At 28.1% G+C, this 21581-nt stretch overlaps 3 protein-coding genes across 4 annotated transcripts in view; 2 read left to right on the plus strand and 1 right to left on the minus strand.

Annotated features, from left to right (window-relative positions):
• The window catches only part of LOC107443422 (uncharacterized), a 48026-nt gene extending 28623 nt beyond the window's left edge, over positions 1–19403 (plus strand). The window contains exons 1-2 of one of the 2 annotated variants that reach the window (XM_016057277.4): positions 17055–17188; positions 18612–19403. In XM_016057277.4, coding sequence (XP_015912763.3) covers positions 17177–17188; positions 18612–19322 — 723 coding nt within the window. In that variant the 5' untranslated portion in view covers positions 17055–17176 and the 3' untranslated portion in view covers positions 19323–19403. Of the gene's footprint in view, positions 1–17054; positions 17189–18611 lie in introns of those variants that run through there. The other variant, XM_087165798.1, reaches the window with a different exon arrangement.
• Positions 932–4309, plus strand: LOC122268843 (uncharacterized). Its single transcript, XM_043039452.3, has 2 exons — positions 932–966; positions 3772–4309. Exons 1-2 carry the CDS (start codon positions 955–957, stop codon positions 4216–4218), a joined length of 459 nt encoding a protein of 152 aa, XP_042895386.2. The 5' UTR covers positions 932–954; the 3' UTR covers positions 4219–4309.
• On the minus strand, positions 10345–14948 carry LOC139424816 (uncharacterized). The gene is made up of 4 exons (XM_071179161.2): positions 14826–14948; positions 12722–12814; positions 11112–11693; positions 10345–10505 (listed from the first exon to the last, which is right to left on the minus strand). The coding sequence occupies exons 1-3, from the start codon at positions 14835–14837 to the stop codon at positions 11124–11126; spliced, it is 675 nt and encodes a 224-aa protein (XP_071035262.2). The 5' UTR covers positions 14838–14948; the 3' UTR covers positions 10345–10505; positions 11112–11123.
• Positions 19404–21581: the final 2178 nt, after the last annotated feature.

A 21581-nucleotide genomic window follows, 5' to 3' on the forward strand; every position in this document is an offset into this window, starting at 1 on the left:
ACGTAAAATATTGACTGTCAACAACAATGACTTTCTAAAATGTTAAAGTTTACAAAAAGTAACGTTAAAAATCTAAACAAAATCTGGAAGTGTTTTAGATATAATATGTTCTAAACTTTATTCGTGATCAATTTTTTAAAAAATGTAGGATGTGGAGTATGAGCTAATTGAAAATGTATTTAAATAATCATTTGCAAAATTTTTCATTTTTTTACAACTTAACAGATAAAGTATTATGTATGTCCATTTATAATGCAATATATTACTTGTAGGTTCCTTGGATCCAAAAAATCAACGTAATGCTGTATTGTTTCCCTAAATGAGACTAATTGCATGCAAAATTGCAGAATATCTTAGATCCCCCCCCGTTATTCATACAAATTACAATATGATCATAGAATTGTTAGGATTAGAGGATTTATAAGTATTTTATCCTATTTTTCCCCACTCAATAATTTTTTGCTTACATGCATTATTTTACTTATGATAACTCAAGTAAAGTTGTCTTCGCACTATGTCTTCGAAATTAAAGTGTGTTTAAAAAATAAAAATCTTAATTTATAATTTTAAGAAAATTAATTCAATGTGCAAAAGTATTACAGTAATAAATTTAATATTCCAGACAAACTAAATCGTTTTAAAATCTATTACGCGAAAATAAAATATATATTTAAAATTCGCAAAGACAAATGCTTTTGTTTACTTCCTTTAATAGTCAAGAATTTTCTGATGCAATTAAACAGCTTTATTAGTATATAACACTGAAAATCAAATAATTATTCGTATTCCATTTTACATGGTCACTTTGATGGGAGGGGCTAACCAATGACCTTAGAAAAACCGGTGATGGTTAAAGCTTCCGTTCCACGCACCCGATATTTTTGATCGAACAAAATGTATAAATACTGTTTGAATCTTAGCTATTGATAACAAGCCAGTAGTTTCAAGATCACAATGATTGCTAAGGTAAGTCAATATTGATTTGTTGTTTTATTATGTTTGCAGTAATAAAAATGTACTTTTTCGTTAAAAAATGAAATATATTGAAATGTTTTTTCAAATCCAAATATTTTGGAGTCTGAACCTTTTTAATAAAAACTTTAAAAAATGGGTTCAATATTTCTATAAAATTAAAAAGAAATTATTTCAAAATTTTAAAGCTTTAAAATTGTTCAATGATATCAGTCAGCTACCTTTACTGTTTATGTTTTTTTTAAAATTTAGTACAGAAAGCAATGGTTTAAAAATTAATTATATTAAATCGTATTAAGTTGAATATAAGAGTTACTTGTACATGAGCATTGGAATTTCAGCTTTTTGAAAAAAAATGTTACTTACCGAGTGTTTACCGAAATGCCACACTGAGAAAAGAGTACGGTCAAAACTACTAAAATATGGTAAAACTTACCGTGTTTCTGGCTCTATTGGAACACTAAAATGGTTAATTTTAACGAAAACATTTTGGTAATGATGTTCTTGTTAAATGAACAACAGAATATAGTCTTATATTAAATGATAAAATTAGGTAATTTTATTATGATACCTTAGAACATAAAACCATTTATTCGTTTAAATTTGCTTTTCAGTTATGTATTTTCACTAAATGAATTCGGAACTATAATTTTGAAAATCAGAATTTCCGATAGACCGTTACCTTATGAATAGTTTTAATACCATATATTTTAGTTTTATTACCAGAATTATGTTTTCTTTACCAGAAATGCTTTTACCATACAGTACGGTAATTTTATTGGATTTTTTTAAGTGCAACAACTGATATTTAAAAGATAAATAAAATAAGATTTAACATTATTGGTTGAATCACGCGCAGTCATAAACAGAATTCCAATTCTTTCGGTATAGAGTCACATAGAACAGAGTAATTAGACATTAATCAAACAAAATGTTCAGTAATTATCCTGTTGTTTTAGCAAATTATTTTAAATTCTGCGGCTGGGACTTCAAAGAGAGAAAGATTAAAAACTCATTCAAAATTATGGGACAGTTATTAATAAATTTTATTAAAAAAATTTAAGCTTTAGAAGTTTCGTGCAATTTATTATGTATTTGTTTGTATGAATCCGCTCTTTAAAATATAAACTTTGTTTCAAAATCTGTTTTCTTTTAAAGCCTTAAAATCATTTTAGATTAAAAACGACTTTGAGTTCACCCTTAATTTTTATTAAAATTTGAACAAAAGCAGCATTTAGTTTAATCTGAAAGTAAATATATTAGTTGTATTTTTATGCAATTTCAAAATCAGATTATTGAACTTTATGTTGAATTTTAAAATTGAAATATTCAATTGAAAATTAAGACAACCACATTTGTTTAAATATTGCTTAATTGTTTAAATATTTCTTCAAATCTGAACACATCTCATATATTTTGCTCATAAATTTTGAAAATAGTTATTCAAATGGTGTACAATTTTGAAAAAAAGTGCGTTTTTTTAAATTTTTAAAAAAATTATTCTTTTTAAAAATTAAAACGACCCCCCTTACAGCTTTCTTTGACATTCAAAGCTATTTTTTAATGAGTGCAGTGTTAGGTCACATAATTTAAAAACGTTTCAAAAATTACAACCCAATATTTTTTTAAGATTGAATAACTTCTTTAATAAATTTAAGCGTTTCAATAACAAACAATTTTAAAACTGCATCTTAAGTAGTATTTTTCTCCAAAGAAAACTAAAAATTAAAAAAAAAAGTTCAATTAAATGTAAAATTAAATTCAAAATAAATCTAAATATGAATATTTTAATTGTTTTTATAAAAATGCCTTAATTTTTCGATTATAAAATATTTTAATAAAGCAATTATGATGAAACTTTAGGATTTAATCGATATATTTTAATTTATATTTCCAGAACTAAATTGATGCTAAAAACGTAAAAATGTATTAGAAGTTTCAATGTAAGTAATGTAATGTTTGTTATTCTACAAAAAAAATTATCATAAAATAAATTATTTACTCGTTCCGTGCACTTCCTGTTCATAAACGCCTGAAAACCCCACAAATTGTTATCTACACGCAGAACTCGAGTTATATCCATCTGTGGTGTGAACTACGCTAATTGAGTGAAGTTTAAAAAATAAAAATAAAACAATATCACCAACATATTTAAACAAAAAATTAGTGAAAAACAAATAGCCTCCATGATTACTCTTCGGTCATTTTTTACTTCTAAGCGTTAATAATTTTTGTTACTGATTGAAGTCATTGTTATATGATATGATAATAAGACAATAAAAAATTTTCTGGGCGAGATAGCCTGGTTGGTCGGGCGTTCAACCCATGTTCAAAAGGTCGTGAGTTCGATCCCCGTCGGTTGAAGACTTCCGTGTAATAAAAGGTGATTGGCACGCGTTAAATCTGTCGGGTCACAAAGTTCTCCACGTTCCCATAACAAATCCGAATCTCTAGGGGTACTGAATTGGAGATTGATCGTTCTTTGGTTCGAGTCTAAATTACGATCTGTTGATGAATGAACGGATGTCCAGCTTATAAACGGGTTGTGTTGTGAGTGTGGCTGAAGTCCTATTCTTGGTCATAGATGGCGCCACCACTAAAAAACAGAAAACGTACCCTCTGCCTTAAATTCGCTTGGTTTCACTAAGCAGGTTGCTGATATTGGCAAGACGCATTAGAAACAACAACAAAATTTTTTCTATGCCTTTACTTCTCACGTTGAATTTAGCAATAGAATACCATTTTGATTTTTGTGGAGGGTCGGCAGTTTTGATTAACTAATTATTTTATTCTTTTCAGATTGCTCTTTTATTTGCCTGTGTGGCTGCTTCCCAAGCAACTCTCATTGCTCCAGGACTCATCTCCCCTCTTGCTATACCCACAGCAGTCAAAACGAGATCCATCGTCTCTATTCCAGGCGCAACAAGTGTTGATACTAGAGTGATTGGAGCCAATGGTCTGATTGGAGCTCCCCTTCTTAGCTCTGGTTTGATTGGTGCTCCCGTTATTGGAAAGGGATTGATTGGATCCCCCTTAGCCATCAATTCTGGATTGATCGGATCTCCCTTAGCTATCAACTCTGGATTGATTGGAGCTCCTTTAGCTATCAACTCTGGATTGATTGGAGCACCTTTGGCTATCAACTCTGGATTGATTGCTCCAGGACTTGTTGCTGCTCCAGGAATTATATCACCTATTGGTTCTCGTCTTTTGGCACCAGGATTAGTAAAAACCATTCTTAAGTAAATGCCTTTTTTGAAAATAAATTGGCTAAACATTATGGCAAAAATGGAATAAAATGCTCTTAAAACTTCAAATAAAAGCTGATAAAACCTTATTTTGTTGTGTGATGTGTTTCTCTCAGATCTGATTTCTAAAAGTTTGTTAGAATGCAAGAAGAAGAGTTATATTCTCATTAATATTTATAGTTTGATTTAAAAAGGTTAGGTAACTATTGAAATTTTATAAAAATAAAGTTTATCACAATTTTTTAACGTTATATGTGGTTATAACTTGATAACGTTATTCTCTCAAAGCCCCAAGACAATATTTACATTTTTCCACTTTAAAATTTAATACACATAAAGGTAATAAGTGAGTTTCCTTTCATTATAAGAACCACCTTAATAATTTTTTTTCTACTAATACTGCTATTTCAGAAAAAAAAAAAGCCATGCTAATCATTGGTTGGATATAAACTTCTATCGACCTGTCTAGGATCTGCTAGGCCGCTTTGTTTATCTTGGAATTGAGCAGAAAATAAAATGATGTTCTATTCTTTCCGTAGTTTCCTCTATATAATTTGATTAAGAGTTTTAATGACTAATATTTAACCTTTAACTATCTTTCGATTTTCAAATTCCTAACTTTAATTATATCGGTTTAGAAATAACCAATTCTGATACTTTCATATTGCAAACTAATAAGTTAATTAAGCATAATTTGGTAATATTTGAATAATTATTATTGGTATCAATCCGTTTAGTTTTTAAATCCGTTTCTAGTAAATATTTCCCTCTGATATTCCTATATAGTTCGAAATTTAAATATTAGCCGAAAAATTTTCTTTCATGATTTTGTACATAAATTTTTTTGCCGGTCTATTTCACAAAGATTTCGCCGTTGTACCTGAAATTTGACTAAAATGCTTAAAAATTAAATTGTTTAATGGTTTGAAATAACGAAATAATTTTTGTATAACCATTTTAATTTATTCTGTATTATCAAAATTATGCGACATAATCTTATATAAATTTCAGATGACTGCCTAAAAATTATATATACTTTAATCTCACTATAATAGATTGGTATTTCCTACAAATAAATACTGATATGCTTTTTTTTAAAGACTTTATAAAAATATGGGAAAATAAAATTTCTTTAAATACAATAAAGCTTTCACATCATATTATGCCAAGTCCCATTTAATAAAATTCAATTCCTTTCAGCAAAAAAAAAATAAATTAATCTCTGTTAAATAGATTAAAAATCCTAGTATTCTATCTTCGAAATATCTGTTTTTAATTTAATTACTCAATATTTTTAAAATCCAATATTATTTCAAGGACAGAAACGATCGCAGTCTGTTAAAATTCCAGCAACAATTGTAGAGAAATGAGCAAAAATATCTAAATGTTTTGAATTCCTAAGAAATTATCTCAAACAACATGCTAAACTAAGATTTTTAAAAGCAGTTACAGCCCTTTTTAATGAATTAGTTGTATAATCAGCCTTTCTGCAACAGCTGTTTAAAGCCGATTCATTAAAATATTTTTACATTTAGAAAAATTGTTTTTTAAATTCCTGATTTTTAAGTGCGAAATATAGAAAGCGAGCTTAAGTGCGAAATAGCTTAGAACGAAAAAAAAAAAAAGAATTATTATTTTGGTTTTAAATTATATTTTCTATTCAATGAAGTTCTGTCCAATGTTTAATTAAATTAAGATAAATGGTTCTTCAATGCATTTGATTTGCATCACTGTACTTTTATTAAAAAAGAGCAATCAATGCTGATAAGAAATGAAAGAAAAATAATGTGTGAAATGCCAATTTTCGCAAAGTTAAAGTTGTTTCATATAAAGAGATAAGGCGTTATTATAAAATTTTATATTTTCTGTAATAGTAAATCTGATTTATATTATATAATTTATTATTATATATAATTAAATAATTATTTTCTTTCTGTTACTGTAGGTAATTAATATTCTAATAGAAATAGAACTTTTTTTCGAGTAATTTTTCTTTTTGATAATGTATTTATATTTCAAGATTAACGGCACTATGAGTTTATATTTGAACGTGGAAAAAGTTAGCAGTTTTTCTGTGGAGAAAGAAATCATGTGATTAATGTTGAAAACAAACTCTCTAATATTTGAGAAAGCTGTTAGCTTACTTGTTGTCCTCTCAGTACAGTTTACGATTTCATTGAAATTTTTTGAAAAATATGATTTAAAAATTATGTATGACGGGGACTAGTGTAAAGCAGATTTCCTGGCTCTGAAGTTTGATTAACACATTCTAACAAACACTTTTTATTTTATTTTATGCTATCTAAATACCAGGTTTTCGTACGGGAGAAAATGAAATATAAAATTATCCATAAATTATTATTTATCAGTAGGACATATTAGGCACAAAACTGAAAGACATATGTCAACTCAATTATAAAGCTAAAAAATTTATTTTTTTAAAATTAAAATTATTGTTTTTTCCTTCTGCTTTAGTGGCTGAACGTTATTAGATTAAGCAAGATCCATTTTCACCAGTTCATCAGATCAAAGTAAAGATTATCTGTATTTAGTATCATTTGGCATGATCTGTTGCTCGATGTAAATTCATAACAGTTAAATTTTATCAAAATCAAGCAAATTTTCTTCCATATTTATAACTTTTCGAGGGGCTGCAAGTAGCCTATTTTCACTGTATGTATGAATCACCATAATACCAAAAGCAAAGGGACTCTAAGCCATGATCCGTCTACTACTGAGGATATTTCACGTCAGCACTGCGGTCGGTGCAAACCGGATGTGGAATTCTTATCGACTGGGATTCGAACCCGGTTCGTCGCATTGGAAGGCGAACGCTCTATCCCCTGAGCCATCACGGCTCCCTGAGTGTCTATTACCAAAATCAATTAAGCCTCCATGCCGTTAATGCTAGTTTGACGTTTTTCGATTCCTCTAAATAAAGCTCTTAATAAAGATACACGCTAATTGTATGAAAAAAAATTTTTTAAAGTGTAAAAAAAATGTGTGTCTGCTTCTTTTCCCCTGAAAATCTAGAATATTTCTTAATTTTCTATAGAACAAAGATGTGTACCCGGTGTAACGCCATCAGCAGGTTAATACCGGGTGATTTAACTTTTTTCTGGAAAAAAATCATTTATAGTAGTACTGCAAGTAGAAATCATTTATAGTAGTACTGCCCACACAATTTTTGTTCTTTTCTGGCAAAAACTGATCCAGGTGCTTTCTGATCTCCTTATATGAAGTAAAAGTTTCACTGTCTAAACGAAAGATGCAGAGACTGGAACAAATAATAATCATAAAGTTCCAAATCTGGAAAATATAGTGGATGTGGTAGTATATCCCATCAAAAGCTTTTGGTGAATTACAAAAGATATACATATTTTCGCATTATCTTAGTAGAACACTATACCTTTTCTATTGCTCAATTCTTACCTTTTCTGTTAAAGGGAATAATTTTTTTTTGTCCAACTAATGACATTACACTACAAAATTGATCTTTATGTCGTTTGGTTGAAGCTACAAAAATTATTATTTTGAAATATCGAGAGACAGATATCATCACTCTTTTTTATTTATTTATTTATTGATGAATATCAACTTTTAAAGTGGTTTAAGCCGATTCTTATTTTTTACTTCATGAGTTTTGTGTTTAAGATTATTGTAGGCAAACCATTTCTCATCTCTAATTGAGGAGGCACTTATGAAATGAATCATTTTCTAGATATTTGAAAAGCAAATCACAGACGTCAACGCGATAACACAACATGGAGAATATGGAGAACCTAGCTTTACATTTACACCTAGGTGTTTATTCTGCATAGGCCTACTCTAAGAAAAAAACTACCAGAATATGGCGAAATTCACCGCATTTTTTAATTCATTCTTTATTCTGCATAGGCCTACTCTAAGAAAAAAACTACCAGAATATGGCGAAATTCACCGCATTTTTTAATTCATTCTTTATTCTGCATAGGCCTACTCTAAGAAAAAAACTACCAGAATATGGCGAAATTCACCGCATTTTTTAATTCTATGGGAACACCAAACGTACAGTATTTTTTTATCGAAACGCTATGGTTATAGCTTTGAAAAAATTGATAGTAAGATATTGTTTTACAATATGAGTTAAAATTAGGCATATGAAGTAATTTTATCATGATATCTTAGAGCATAAGCATAAAAAATAATTTATTTGGTTAAATTTATTTTAATGGAATGTATTTTTTTCTTCTAAAATTGTGATAATAAGTACTAGAATTTTAAAAAACAGAATTTCTAGTACACTTCTACCATATGAACGGAAAAATTACCAAGCAATTGGTTTAAATACCACATATTTTGGTTTTATTACCAAAATTATGTTTTTTCACAACTATCTTGAGAGATTTTATTTGTCGTTTTGCATCGATTTATGCCTTATTGTGTCGTCATCGGCTCTAACTGTCCTGTTTGAACATGATGTATCTTCAACATCAAAATTACCGGAGCTAAGTTTTGCTAACCAGTTTCGGCACAAGAGTTCTGTCAATACATGTTTCCCATACACATTGGGTAATTTTTTCTTACTCGGACAGCATTTCTATTTTTTCTATAGGAAGAAAAAGACTATGCCGAAATTGCAGGTTTTCAATTTCCATATTTGAAAAGGCACAGACCTAAAACTTAAACGTAGAATCAATCGAACTCTTTCACAAGCAGGCATTGCTATATCAGTTGCCAAAATGTAGAATGATTATATGACTTAAGTATGAATTTGGCTGTGAAAAAATACAAACAAGATCTTTATAAGGAAAAAAGTTAAATGACTTTCTGTACTCCCCTTGGCTAGTCCTAAACCTCTGAGAAAATTTCATTTTTCAAATGTCTCTCCCGAATGATCCATATAAAAGTTTTGAAAGATCGGGGGATAAAATTGTACCTTTCGCCCGCTGTCCGAATTTTAGGAAGTTAGCACAAACGGTTCTTGGGTTATAAGGAAAACACATAGACAAACACATTATTATTAAAGATTCCATAACCATTTGTATAATCAGTGAGTTTCAATTACGTTTACCTCCTCAGAAACTATTTCTCCTAGTTATTCTGTTCTTTCAAAATTGAATTAACCTTCAGCCATTTTAAAAAAGTATTTATAGCTAATACATATTGTTGATAAATGTTGTAAAAACCAATAATCTATACTATGAAATCTACTAAAAATATACGTTAAGTTACAAAGAACCTGAGTGATAAATTAGTGATTTTTATTCAAATCTTAAGTGCTTTTTTGTCTATTTTTTGGTGGTTATTCCTCATCAGTGATTTATTATTAATTTTATTGTTTTATCTGGATGTATGGATGTATTACAAGTTTTTGAGTATTGACTCTCACTAGTGAGTCATATTTTTCTAAACACATTATAGACTTACGAAAAAGTAACATGAACTAAATTTTAACATTACAAAATTAAGCAGATATTCTCTAGATTTAGAGAGCTATTTTTTATCATGTTTCTGTGTCAAGAGGTTACAAGAATCAGATCGTCGACTGTTTTGATCTGCGCAGTACATTAGTTTCTAGAAATTATGTCCTATAATAGACTGACAGTTTTGTGGAGTTTATAGCAGAAAATAGCAAAGATTAATGAGAAATAATTTTTGCAGAAAACTCCTTCGACAAACCATTAATATTTTCTCCGACTTCTACTGGTTTTAGCTCAAATCTTTTACTATAGATGGCAGTGCGGACATCAAACTTGTAACTTTAGGAAAAATAATTGAAACTCTCTTCTCAAAATGTTTCGTAATCTTTCATTGCATGAAATGCTAATTACAAAATTTTCAAAATGTCAGTCAGATATCAAATTTCAAACGTCAATTAGAGGGCGGAATTAGCTTAAGCAAACAAAAAGAATAGAAAAATGGACTTACAACGCCATCCTACGAAAACGTTTTGAACTAAAACCAGGAATTCATTAAAAAACTTCTTTTCCTCTCACATAAATTGTTGCTTGTGTTTTAACATTAACCATTATTCTGCTATTAATTTTGAAAAATGTCAGCTTATTTTAGGACAAGCTGCAGCACGATACAAATTATTTAACTAAACATTTTTTTAAACGTTTCAATAAAGTACTCAAACATATAATTGCGACAAACGTTTATTTTTAATTCAAATTCATTATAACATGAATTAGCTTCTTTGATTTTTTTTACAAAATGTATCGATAAATATACATTTGGCTCTATACCAAATAAAATCAGTCCTCTTTCTTTACAATCAACTCTTCAGTTACTGAAGTTTATCTGTAAAAGTAAAGTTTTAGAATTAACTTCAGAATATATCACTTACCAAGCCTTTTAATTAAGATATGCTAGCAGTAAACTTACATGGTGTTGTTATATTAATTTGAAATTGAAATATACATGATATTGAATGAGTTTAACACCTTAGCAAAATTGTAACTTCTTTTTAAAAACGTCAAATTGTTTTTATTTGTAAGTAAACAATTTTAAAGAAAAAAATTTAACATGTTCGGAATATTTTGCATTCAAAATAAATTTCTTTTAAAAACATATCAACGAGATGATGGATTTCAATTAACGTTAATGTTTACCCTTAACAGTCTAGAATTTTGAACATAAACTCTAGTTTTTTTCTAACTTTTAATTTTGAATTTTAAATATTTAAATAGCTTTAGCTTAACGCATATAAAAACTATTAAATTCAAGATATTAAAAAACAAGAGAAGAAATCCGAGAATTTATTATATTAGATAAACCTTTTTAATTAGATAAATATTGCTGACACTATTAAAAACTATTTTAGTAAAGAATAGCCTTTTTCAAAATATTTGCAAAAAAGAAAAAAATAACGTAAAATTAAATTTTTGGAACACTTATCTTCCTTACTATTTATTTTTTCTATAGAATGAGAGATTTTCCGATGATACCAGCTCCGATAATTCCAGGTGCTCCAAGAATAGCCCCATTGCCAATAATTCCAGATGCTCCAAGAATAGCTCCATTACCAATAATTCCAGGTGCTCCAAGAATAGCCCCATTGCCAATAATTCCAGATGCTCCAAGAATAGCTCCATTGCCAATAATTCCAGGTGCTCCGAGAATAGCTCCATGTCCAACAATGCCGGGTGCAATAGCTGGGATCATGGGAGATAAAGCTGACACTCCCGATGCAATTGTGGGAATCATAGGTGCAATAGCTGGCACTGAAGGTGCAACTGGAGGAGCATAGGGGCTGTTGATAACAGCAGCTGCTGGGGCACTAAGGGCGGTTCCTGGCTCATTGGTGCTCACAGAAGCTCTGAATCCAGCAGCGTCAGCAACATAGTTGACTTTTCTAGCTCTTCCGTCGATATCAGTGAGAGTGTATGATCCTATTTTGTTCCCAGCAATGTCTCCACTTTCTGACCTGGAGTTGGTGGCTCCAATTCCGTCGGCAATTCCGTAGCTGAATGCATAGTTCCCCAAGCCCTAAAAGTATAAAATTACTTTTATGTCACTGAAGTCAGCCTAATGAAATATTTAAAAACCAAATGAATTATTTATATTGTTTTTTATAAGTGTAGCTAATGTATCAAATACTTTATAAAGCCAAGAGCTATGTCTAAGAATCTTTTTTTTTCTAGGGTTTCAATCTTAGCGAATTGAAACATTTTAATTTTCTAAGCTTTTAGTTTTTGGTTTGATTGAAAAAATTAATAAAGAAAACTAAAGAAAGGGATTTGTCAAACAGTGTCTTCGTTTACTTAAAATCAAAGTTTATTTTAACATAAGATTAGAAAACGATTTACGACTGTTTATAATGTAAAATGAAAGTATGAATATCTTTACTTCTTTTTTATAGTAAAATATGACTCATAGTTAGTGCACAACAATATATTTTATATTCCGAAATTTATATATTTGAACCTTAGCTGAATTGACCTTATCTTTTACAGAAATCATCTGCATGAAATATATAGAAAAATTAAAGAAAGCTCTTTCAAGCTCTCATCACTCGCTGACAAACTGTGCATCGCAGTTGGTGGCCATATATTTTTAATCCATTATTAACGTTCGTAATTTTAAAATTTTCTTACTTTTCCGAACTCAATAAATATCTAAACAATTGAAATTGGAGAAGATGAATAATTAAAATGGTTCTACAATAACAGAAATAGTTAAATATTTTTTTATATAAAAAGAGCTGTTTAAAAATGTTAAACTAGGAGAAAAGGTTAAAGGCAAATGTTGAATAATAGAAGTGATTAATTAAATGCAATAAAAATAAGTTGTTCTGATAAGGACTGGACTTGAAGCCTACACTACTCCAGAAAGATGGCACCAACTAGTATGAGAAGTTCAGGCAGCCGGTACGCAATGATATCTTAATTGAAATGATCATGTCATTGGTTAAGAAATTGCGAAACCTAAACCTCTATAAGCCCATTTAATCGACAATTGGCTATTGCTTAAGGGTTTTATGTTACTTTTAGGAATTAAATAAGGAAAATACTAACATCTTGTTTCCTGATGCTACTGCTTACTCCTGTGTTTATAAGTGGAAGAATACTGGCATTGGCAACTGCAAAAACAGCAACTAACACTGCAATCTGAAACACAAACTAGTATGAGTGCTTGAAAATTGATTATACAATATAAGTTTCTAACGTCAGGTTTAATTCCTTGAAGATTGAATTAATTGATTTTGACGCAACTTAGAGTTGAATATAAAGAACAATTATGAAAAAGATAATGGGATAATCACATTTTAACTTAAAACACGTATACAAGGTTTATCCAAAGAGCATCCATGAACAAATTATAATTATTTACAAAAAATTATTCTTGAAATAAACGGAATAAACTAAAAATAACCTGTTTAATAAAATTCAAAAAAATTCAGCTTAAACTTTGAAATTCCTAAAAATATTTAACATGATGGAATCTCATTTAAATGTCTTAATAGTTTTAATGCTATATAAAATTCAAAAAAAAAATAAAAAATTCTAGAATGAGCTAGCTCACATAACTTTGTTTTGAAATAAAATTTCCCACTTAATTATTTTTCTCATTTGAGGTTACCTCTTTATACCATTACAACCGGAACTAAATTCGTTAAAATCCGATCATTAAAACGGAAGTAACTTAGTTTTCTCTTCTTTTCCTTTTTTTTTCTTTGTAAATGAGGAATTACTGATACTTGTTCAATATATTTTGTAACTCTATTACGATACCGATTTGCATTAAATTTGTCAATGCACACTTTCATAAACTAAAAATAAATTGGTATTAATTTTTATTGCATGTTTAATGAAAATTAGAAATATTGCACACACTTTCTACAGGTATTCAATCTACAGCTATGCAATATTGTTCAGATGCACTTTTGAGCAAATTTTCCCCTAGTTCTTAAAAATTATATATTTTTTTTAAACAAAATACTTGCATTTCTTTGAAAAAACATTGCCAAAAAAACATTAAGTTCATGGATAATTTGGGAAATTTCACGAAAATTACTGCAATGTATTGCATTTGTAATTGAAAAAATATGTCTTTGATTTAAAATCTTTTCGTAATGTTTAATAAAGTTTTAAAAATATAAATTTTCGTAAGCAATAAAGCATCATTTAGGTAGTTTCATCTTTCCCTAACTAAGAATACTAAAGAAAAAATGCTTCAATTTTTAATCAGGTTAATATATAAAATTGTGATATAACAAATTGTAATTTAAATCAACTACCTATATCATTATATCATTAAATAACTCAAATTAAAAGTATGTTTCGTATTTCTGCAATTTAAAATTTAGGCTAAACAAAATGCGATAGATTACATTCTAAACTTTTATTTATTAACTAGAGGACTTCTTGTTCATCGTTCTGGCTTAAAACAGTTTTTTCTACGAAAGTTGAAACTTAATGAATAGAAAGTTGAAGCCCCCTGTTCAATGCCGCTCACCAATCCCATTCCTTCACAATAATTGCTTCTTCTTTTCTGTAAGAAATTGCTGATAAAATTCCGTAAAAAAAAATTCCGTAAAATTCCGTAACATAAATTTAACCAAAAAAATATTTTTTTTCGAAGTTTTTACAGTAACATTTATTTAATTACAGTGATTCGGAGATTAATTACAGTAAATCCTACGCTATAATAATTTTTTTTGTTCCGTACAATTTTATGGCAAATATGAATTTTGCATGAAAAAAATTACTAGCACACAGTGTGTCTCTATTTTTGTATCGTTATTTTATTCGAAATATTTTACAGCTTTGGCTTAAAACACTTTTTATGTTGAAAGTTAAAACTATTCCCTTACATATGTACGAAAAAGAATTGTGTTAACACTTATACTTCTGTTTTTGACACTTATGCCTCCTATGCCCAAGCATTTCCCATACGATTCTATGTAAGATCTACTATTGAACATAAGTAATTTTTCTCTAGTAATCGATAATGAAGAAAAACTGGATCCTACCACACGATTTTCCAACCTATAAAAAGGTCTACAAAACGATTTTGTAAAATATTTTGAGTATTCTTTACGTTTTAAATTTTCTAATTATAAAATAAACGAAAATAATATTGTCAAATGAATGACGTATTATATCAGAGAAATCTTACCTTAGAGATCATTTTGATGATATATGTGATGCATTCTCTGAAAATTTACCGTAAAACACACCTTTTTATAGTTAAAGTAATTTCAAGGACTTGGGATTCCAGTAATGCATCAGATGGGTGGAGTATCCTGAATAATTATATGCCAGAATTTAACAACATCTGAATATTTTAATTTCTATTTTTATCTTATAACTCTAATTTCTCTTAAATATTCATTAATGACGAGTTGTAACTGGTTTTAGCCAGATTTATGCATACTGATAGATAATTAAACAACACCACGTATTTTTATGATTGTGTTTTTAAGGTCATTGTGCTTCTTTTTGAAAAACAAACTCATATAATATGATAAACTTTCAACGTATTTTCAAAAATTAAATCACGAAATCCATTTTTTAAAAATCCAAAATTTTTTAACATCGTTTTCTGTACATCACGCTGAGAAAAAAATATGGTCAAAACTACCAAAATATGGTAAAACTTAACATGTTTCTGAATTTATGGAGACAACAAATAGCTTACCAGTTTTTACCGAAGCGCTTTGATTATGTTTTTGGTAAAATTATCAAAGAAATATGGTTTTATAATCTGTGATAAAATATGGCAAATTTGATATAATTTGGTAATTTTATCATGATATCTTAGTTTATTGCAAAAAAAAAAACATTTATTCAGTCAAGTTTACTTTTCAGTTTTGCATTTTATACTAAATGTGTGGTAATAGGAGCTGTAGTTTCGAAAACTAGTCCATCTAGTAAACCCGTTACCATACGAAAGGAAAAATTTACTAAATGAATGGTTTAAATACCGTATATTTTGGTTTTATAAACCAGAATTATGGATTTTTTTTTACCGAAAAGATCATTTCCATGCAATACAGTAATTTTACCACAATTCTTTATGCCCCTGTAGTATTGTAGTAAAAGGGTAAAGGGTTTTTTCAAAGAAAAATTATCTTTTTTTCTCTCGACAGTTTGACATACATTATAATTCTTTTAATACCGTCTTAAAAATATAAATAAATTCTACGATTGATAAGGTTAGAAAAAGATACATAACTAGTTTCTATTGATTTAACAAAATATAGCATATTTACTGAAGAAAACATGCATTTTTCGATCTTTAGAATCTTTTTAAATTAACAAATAAAAAAATATTAAAAAAATTTGATGCCGAAATCAACGTGAAGAGAGTTGGTGAATCATTATTGAGTAAAGTAGAAGAAAAGAAACGCTTCACGGGGGAATAGAGGGAAAATTGAAAATATTTATTAGATACACGTTGAAGTTTTGATCAAACATGTCTTGATGATTTTCACCCACTTTCCTTCATAGTGTTTTATCAAGTTTCAATGGCGTTTTGCTTTTGCTTTTTTTAAATATAAATTTGCTATGTCTAATTAGGATATTTCGTATTAACAATGATTTAAAAAAATATTAATAGTGGAAATTTATGAATATTCTGTGTTTAACGTAGTTATCCCTTTTTAGATCACCTTATCGGTAAGCAGTGTCCTTTTATACAATGACCCAAAATATATGGAAATCCCTTAAAATAAATATCATGAATGTCGTGTTGTTCATTTTGACTCTCAGACAATATGGTATTGTCAATTTTCAAAGAAATGTAGAAAATAATAACAATATTGTTTTTATAGATTACTCCATAATCTATAAAAAAAAACTCATCCCTTTGAACACATTGCATCATAAAATAGAAATTAACTCATATTTTAAAATGTGTGTGTCTTTTTCTTTATTGTCTAGCACTTTAATTATAAAATATTTCTCAGTTTAAATATTGTTTTTTTGGATTTTTTACGAGCAAAATCCATGCATTATTCCATGGATTCATGAACATTGACAGCAATTAAATTTTTAAGTAAAAGTCTACTCTTATCACTATATTTTGCTAATTTATTTATTTCTTATAAAGTTCATTTAAAATATGCTTATCGCGGTTTTCTTACAGCATCCTGTACTTAGGCAGATAAGAGCTTACCAAGCGCACATTAAAATTGGAGACAGTAAAAAGAATTTTTTTTTTTTTTTAAAAAATAAGCAATTATAAAACTTACAAAAACTAAACAATTTCAATCCCATATCCAATCGAAACAACCTTCAAAAATATGTAAACTTATTTTTGAATTATTTAACAGATCCGAAAAAACATCAATACCGGAAACTTCATTGTCACTGGATCATATTGCAGGGCGGGGTCAGTAAACAACGATAGTAAAACTAGCACGTGTTTTTCACGTTTCTTAAATTTTTAAAATTTAAAAACATATAAATATGGAAATGTTTTTCGAAAAATTATTACTAGTTAAAGTTTGAAGCTTTTAATTTACAATGATATCTAAGGTAAGCTGCATTTTAAATTACTCATAATAATTAATATTACCAAAAACTCAGTAAAAAGTTTAGTCAATTTTCACCTATGTTTATGAGTATTCTGCTTGATTTATTCTTTTAGCAATTTTTCGATAAAATAAACAAAAATTTTAGCAGAAAATATTTTTAATTCTGCAATTATTCACTGGTATATATAAATTCATGATTAATCTTTATTTAATATGGAATCTAACTATTTAACTATAATTATAGGAATATTTAAATGAAATAATAAAATACGTGTTTATTAATTTGCATTTAAAAATACGTTATATGATAACTTATAATTTAAATGTTTGTTTACTTAACAAATTGAAACTCTCAGTAAAAAAATACAAACTTTTCTTATAAATAACAAACTATTACAAAATTTTCAACTAGTTAATAATTGGTAGCACATCTTGCTTAAAATAAATTAATATTTGTTAACTTCATTTGTAAAAAAGAAATTTAACGAATTCTTTTAAAAATAAGAAAACTTAAAAACTATTTTAAACATTCGTATATTTTGTATACGAATAAATTAGCCAAGAATAATTACATCTTAAATCTAAGTAAATCTAAAACATGGAAAGTAATATAAATTGTTTGAATTTTTCTGCTGCAATGTTTTAAAATTGTATCTAGTATAAAAATTAAAAATTAGGTATTTATTTCATTATATTTTTGAATAATTATTTGTGATTTGAAATTTATAGCTGAATAAATACTTCATTAATATTTGATTGCTTTTAAGAATTTTTTTTTAGAAAATGTACATTTAGTTCTGAAAATATGTTTCTAAAGAACAGAAATTCTTCTGATTCATTTAACTTGGTGTCTTTTTTTAATTCTAATTGTTATGAATATTTAGAAGCCAATTTGTTAAAATAATTTTCCAAATAAAATTTGCGTTCAAAGTTTCCTTTTGTTCTAAAAATAAACATAATCAAGTGTTTTTTTTTTTAACCGAACGCGCATTAGACCCGAAATTGAACTTATTTAGAGAAAACAATAAATTCTTAAATATACTAAATAATTTAACTACATTCTCTACCCTGTAAATTTGAAATTATTTTTTGATTTGTAAATTGCTGCTGTTACAGCTTCTATCATTGCACCAGCACAATCCTAAATTAACTTAAACTAAATTAACTTATTTACTTAAACTAAACTGTACTGCCTGGAACACTTCTTATCTTTAAAATACCAAGTTTTTGAATATAAAATATAGAAAATATGCATAGTTTAAACGAAGATTTCACGAAAATAGATTCGAAATTGAATTGATTGCTGTTGAATATTTTAGAAATTGCTAGGTATGATTACTAAAGATTATCTCAGGATGGCTTATATTATTCCGAAAGCATTATTATGTATGTTTTGAAATATATTGCTTTATATTTTTATTTAGATTGCCCTTCTGCTTGCTGCTGTTGCAGCTGCACAAGCTTCTATTATTGCACCAGGACTCCTGTCACCTATTGCATCCATTCCCACAGCAGTCAAGACTGGCTCCATCGTAGCAATCCCTGGTGCCACCTCAGTCGACAACAGAGTAATTGCATCCAATGGCTTGGTTGGTACCACAGCAGTCAAAACTGGATCAGTTGTATCTCACTTGGCCCCTGGTTTAGTTGGTGCTCCTTTGCTCAACTCTGGATTGCTCGGCTCACCCATCATAGGAAATGGATTGATCGGCTCACCCATCATAGGAAATGGATTGATCGGATCTCCACTGCTCAACACTGGATTGATTGGAGCATCTGCTTTAGGAAAGGGATTGGTTGGAGCTCCACTGCTCAACACTGGTTTGATTGGTACAATCGGTTCTGGTTCTGTAGTTTCCATTCCTGGTGCCACTTCAGTTGACAGCAGAATGATTGCAACGAATGGTATTGTTGGTATCACCAAAACTGCAAAGACTGGGTCAGTCGTCTCCATTCCAGGTGCTACCACAATCGATTCAAGAATTATTGGAACTCCTGGAATTTTGGGATCTCCAATGCTCAATAAAGGTTTGCTAGGTGTTCCAATGATGGGATCTGGATTGATTGGTTCACCCATGGCAATCAGCTCTGGATTAATTGCTCCTGGACTTCTTGGTCTTAAAACAATTATGTAAATTGATTTATGACTGATTGGCTAATAGTTTATTTGAATTCTTTACCTTTTAATAAATTATAAATAAAATATTTCAATTCAATTTCTTTGTGTTTATATTGCTTCGAGCTTATTTTATTTACTTTTCAGAAATATGTCTCCTAAAATTATGAAACATTGAATTTCTGAAAATTATATTTGTGGCATATTCGAGGAAATATAGTATCTAATTAATAATAAGAATAATACGAGGAAATATAATTAAATATATTACGCATTTTATTTGGTGTTTTAAATATATAGATTTTGGTGTTTTAAAAATATAAAAGCAAAATTTCGTATTAAATGTAAAAATAGAGTAATCTGGGGTAGCTAAAATGTCAGGGTAACAAACATATGAATAAGAGATAAGTCTCAAGGAGAGATCAAATGTTTTCATCCTAATTAGAAAAATATGAAATAAAGTGATATGTAGAAGACGATTGCACTGCCCAAACGCTATTCTGTAGGATATGTATGAAACTAAGACCAGTTTTCTGAAACAGATCTGCATTCAATTGTATCAGATAATCCTAATGCCTTCCGTTGTGCTTGTCTCATAATAGCTTGTCTAGTGAGAACCTAGCTGACATTAACTGCATTGCTTTTATTAGTAATTTTTTGTTATACGTTAGACCTAATATGTCTTTAAAATTTAATCATTGGGGAAAATAATCTTACAATAAACAATTTTTTCGTATAAAATTTACATAAATAATGTTTAAAAATTTCTTTTAAAAGTATTTAAGAGATATACCACAAAGAAAATGGCTAGTTTGCTCAATTATTTATTCATTAATTCATTTGAACTTGACAAATACTAAAAAAAAAATAATATTGACAGAGCTTTTCATTATTCATTATTATTATTTTTTAAATTTTGCATAACGCCTTGAAATTAACAATATTGCTTGGACCAGTAATCCCTCTAACACATATTCCTAACATTTTCTTTAACATTAAACTACTGATATGAGTGAGTTGTCAATCTATATTTTTTCTTAAATTTTACAAACATTTTACATAAATTACTCTTAATTGTTCTGAGTTTTGAAACAATATTTTCGTGTCGTCAGGGAGATAGTGGTTAGTTTATTCAATTATTTTTTCATCAATTTACATGCAATTGATAAATATTTTAATAGACACAGCATAGCGTTTCTAAATTAGCAGCTTTGCTTTTTCAAGATATTCTTCGAACTCACATACCTAACATATTCTTTTTATTTACCAAGGGGAGTAAGCTCCTAATCAATTTTTTGTCGAAATAAATTTTACTTAAACTATTTTTGAAAAAGGTTGTTTGGTTCAATTATTTATTAATTGATTTACAAAATATATTTCCTTTAATTTTAATTACTGGTGTTACTAAGCTCACAATAAACATTTAGCTGGAATAATTTTGACAAATTTTTTTAAAAATATTCCTTTTTCTTAAAAAAAGGAAGATTTTAATCGATGTTTTGATATCACGAAAAAGTTATTTTGGATGTACAGAAGTAATTCAGTATTTCAGCTGTTGTATTTTATTAAGCTGTTATTCTGCTCAACTATTTATTAATTAGCTAACTTGAACTTTTCAAATATATTAATAGAAAATTAAAACAATTTAAAACATTTACGTATATTTTTTATAAATTTTGTAAAGCATTTATAAATTGAAACTGATGAAAAAAGAGCACAAAAATTTGATATTTGTAATTTAATTGTTGTTGTGTATTCGTTTTCAATTGAGTTTTCGCACAAATATTTGATATACCTTTCAGATAATATATTATAATAAAACACAATGTCACTTAACTTCTTAGATGATATAAAAATTATTCTGGAATCTTGGAAAACAACTTAATCTGGAGAAAGCAAACTAATTTAAAAAATTTGATATTCTGCATCCAATCTTCGTTAAAACGATTCAAGAACCTTTTTTCGAAGTTTTTCGTGTATATTCTCACTGAGTTTCTTTTTACTAGTAAAATTAAGGAAATAATCCTAATTTTGATTAGCATTTTGATCCAGAATTATACATTAGCATGTTTAAAATTGACAATATTTTACGTGCTATTAAAAGTAAAATGTATAATTAGCATTAAATGTTTTTATTAAACTTTAGGTGCAATTTGGAGATTGAACGGTAAAATTGAGTAAAAATATATTATAAAGCATTATAATGATTTTAAGTGTTCGATTCAATTTTACTATTTTAATATTTAAATGTTTTCAAGATTTATAATAGGTAATAAGT

This window comes from Parasteatoda tepidariorum, chromosome 6 (genome assembly GCF_982258835.1).
Source record: "Parasteatoda tepidariorum strain Cologne lab strain chromosome 6, Ptep-v5.0, whole genome shotgun sequence".
NCBI lineage: Eukaryota > Metazoa > Arthropoda > Arachnida > Araneae > Theridiidae > Parasteatoda > Parasteatoda tepidariorum.

Excerpts from the sequence above, each read along its gene's own strand:
- LOC139424816 (XM_071179161.2), bottom strand. Across the intron at positions 11,694-12,721 it reads GTAGCATCAGGAAACAAGAT|GGCTTGGGGAACTATGCATT; the intron begins GTTAGTATTTTC and ends TTATACTTTTAG.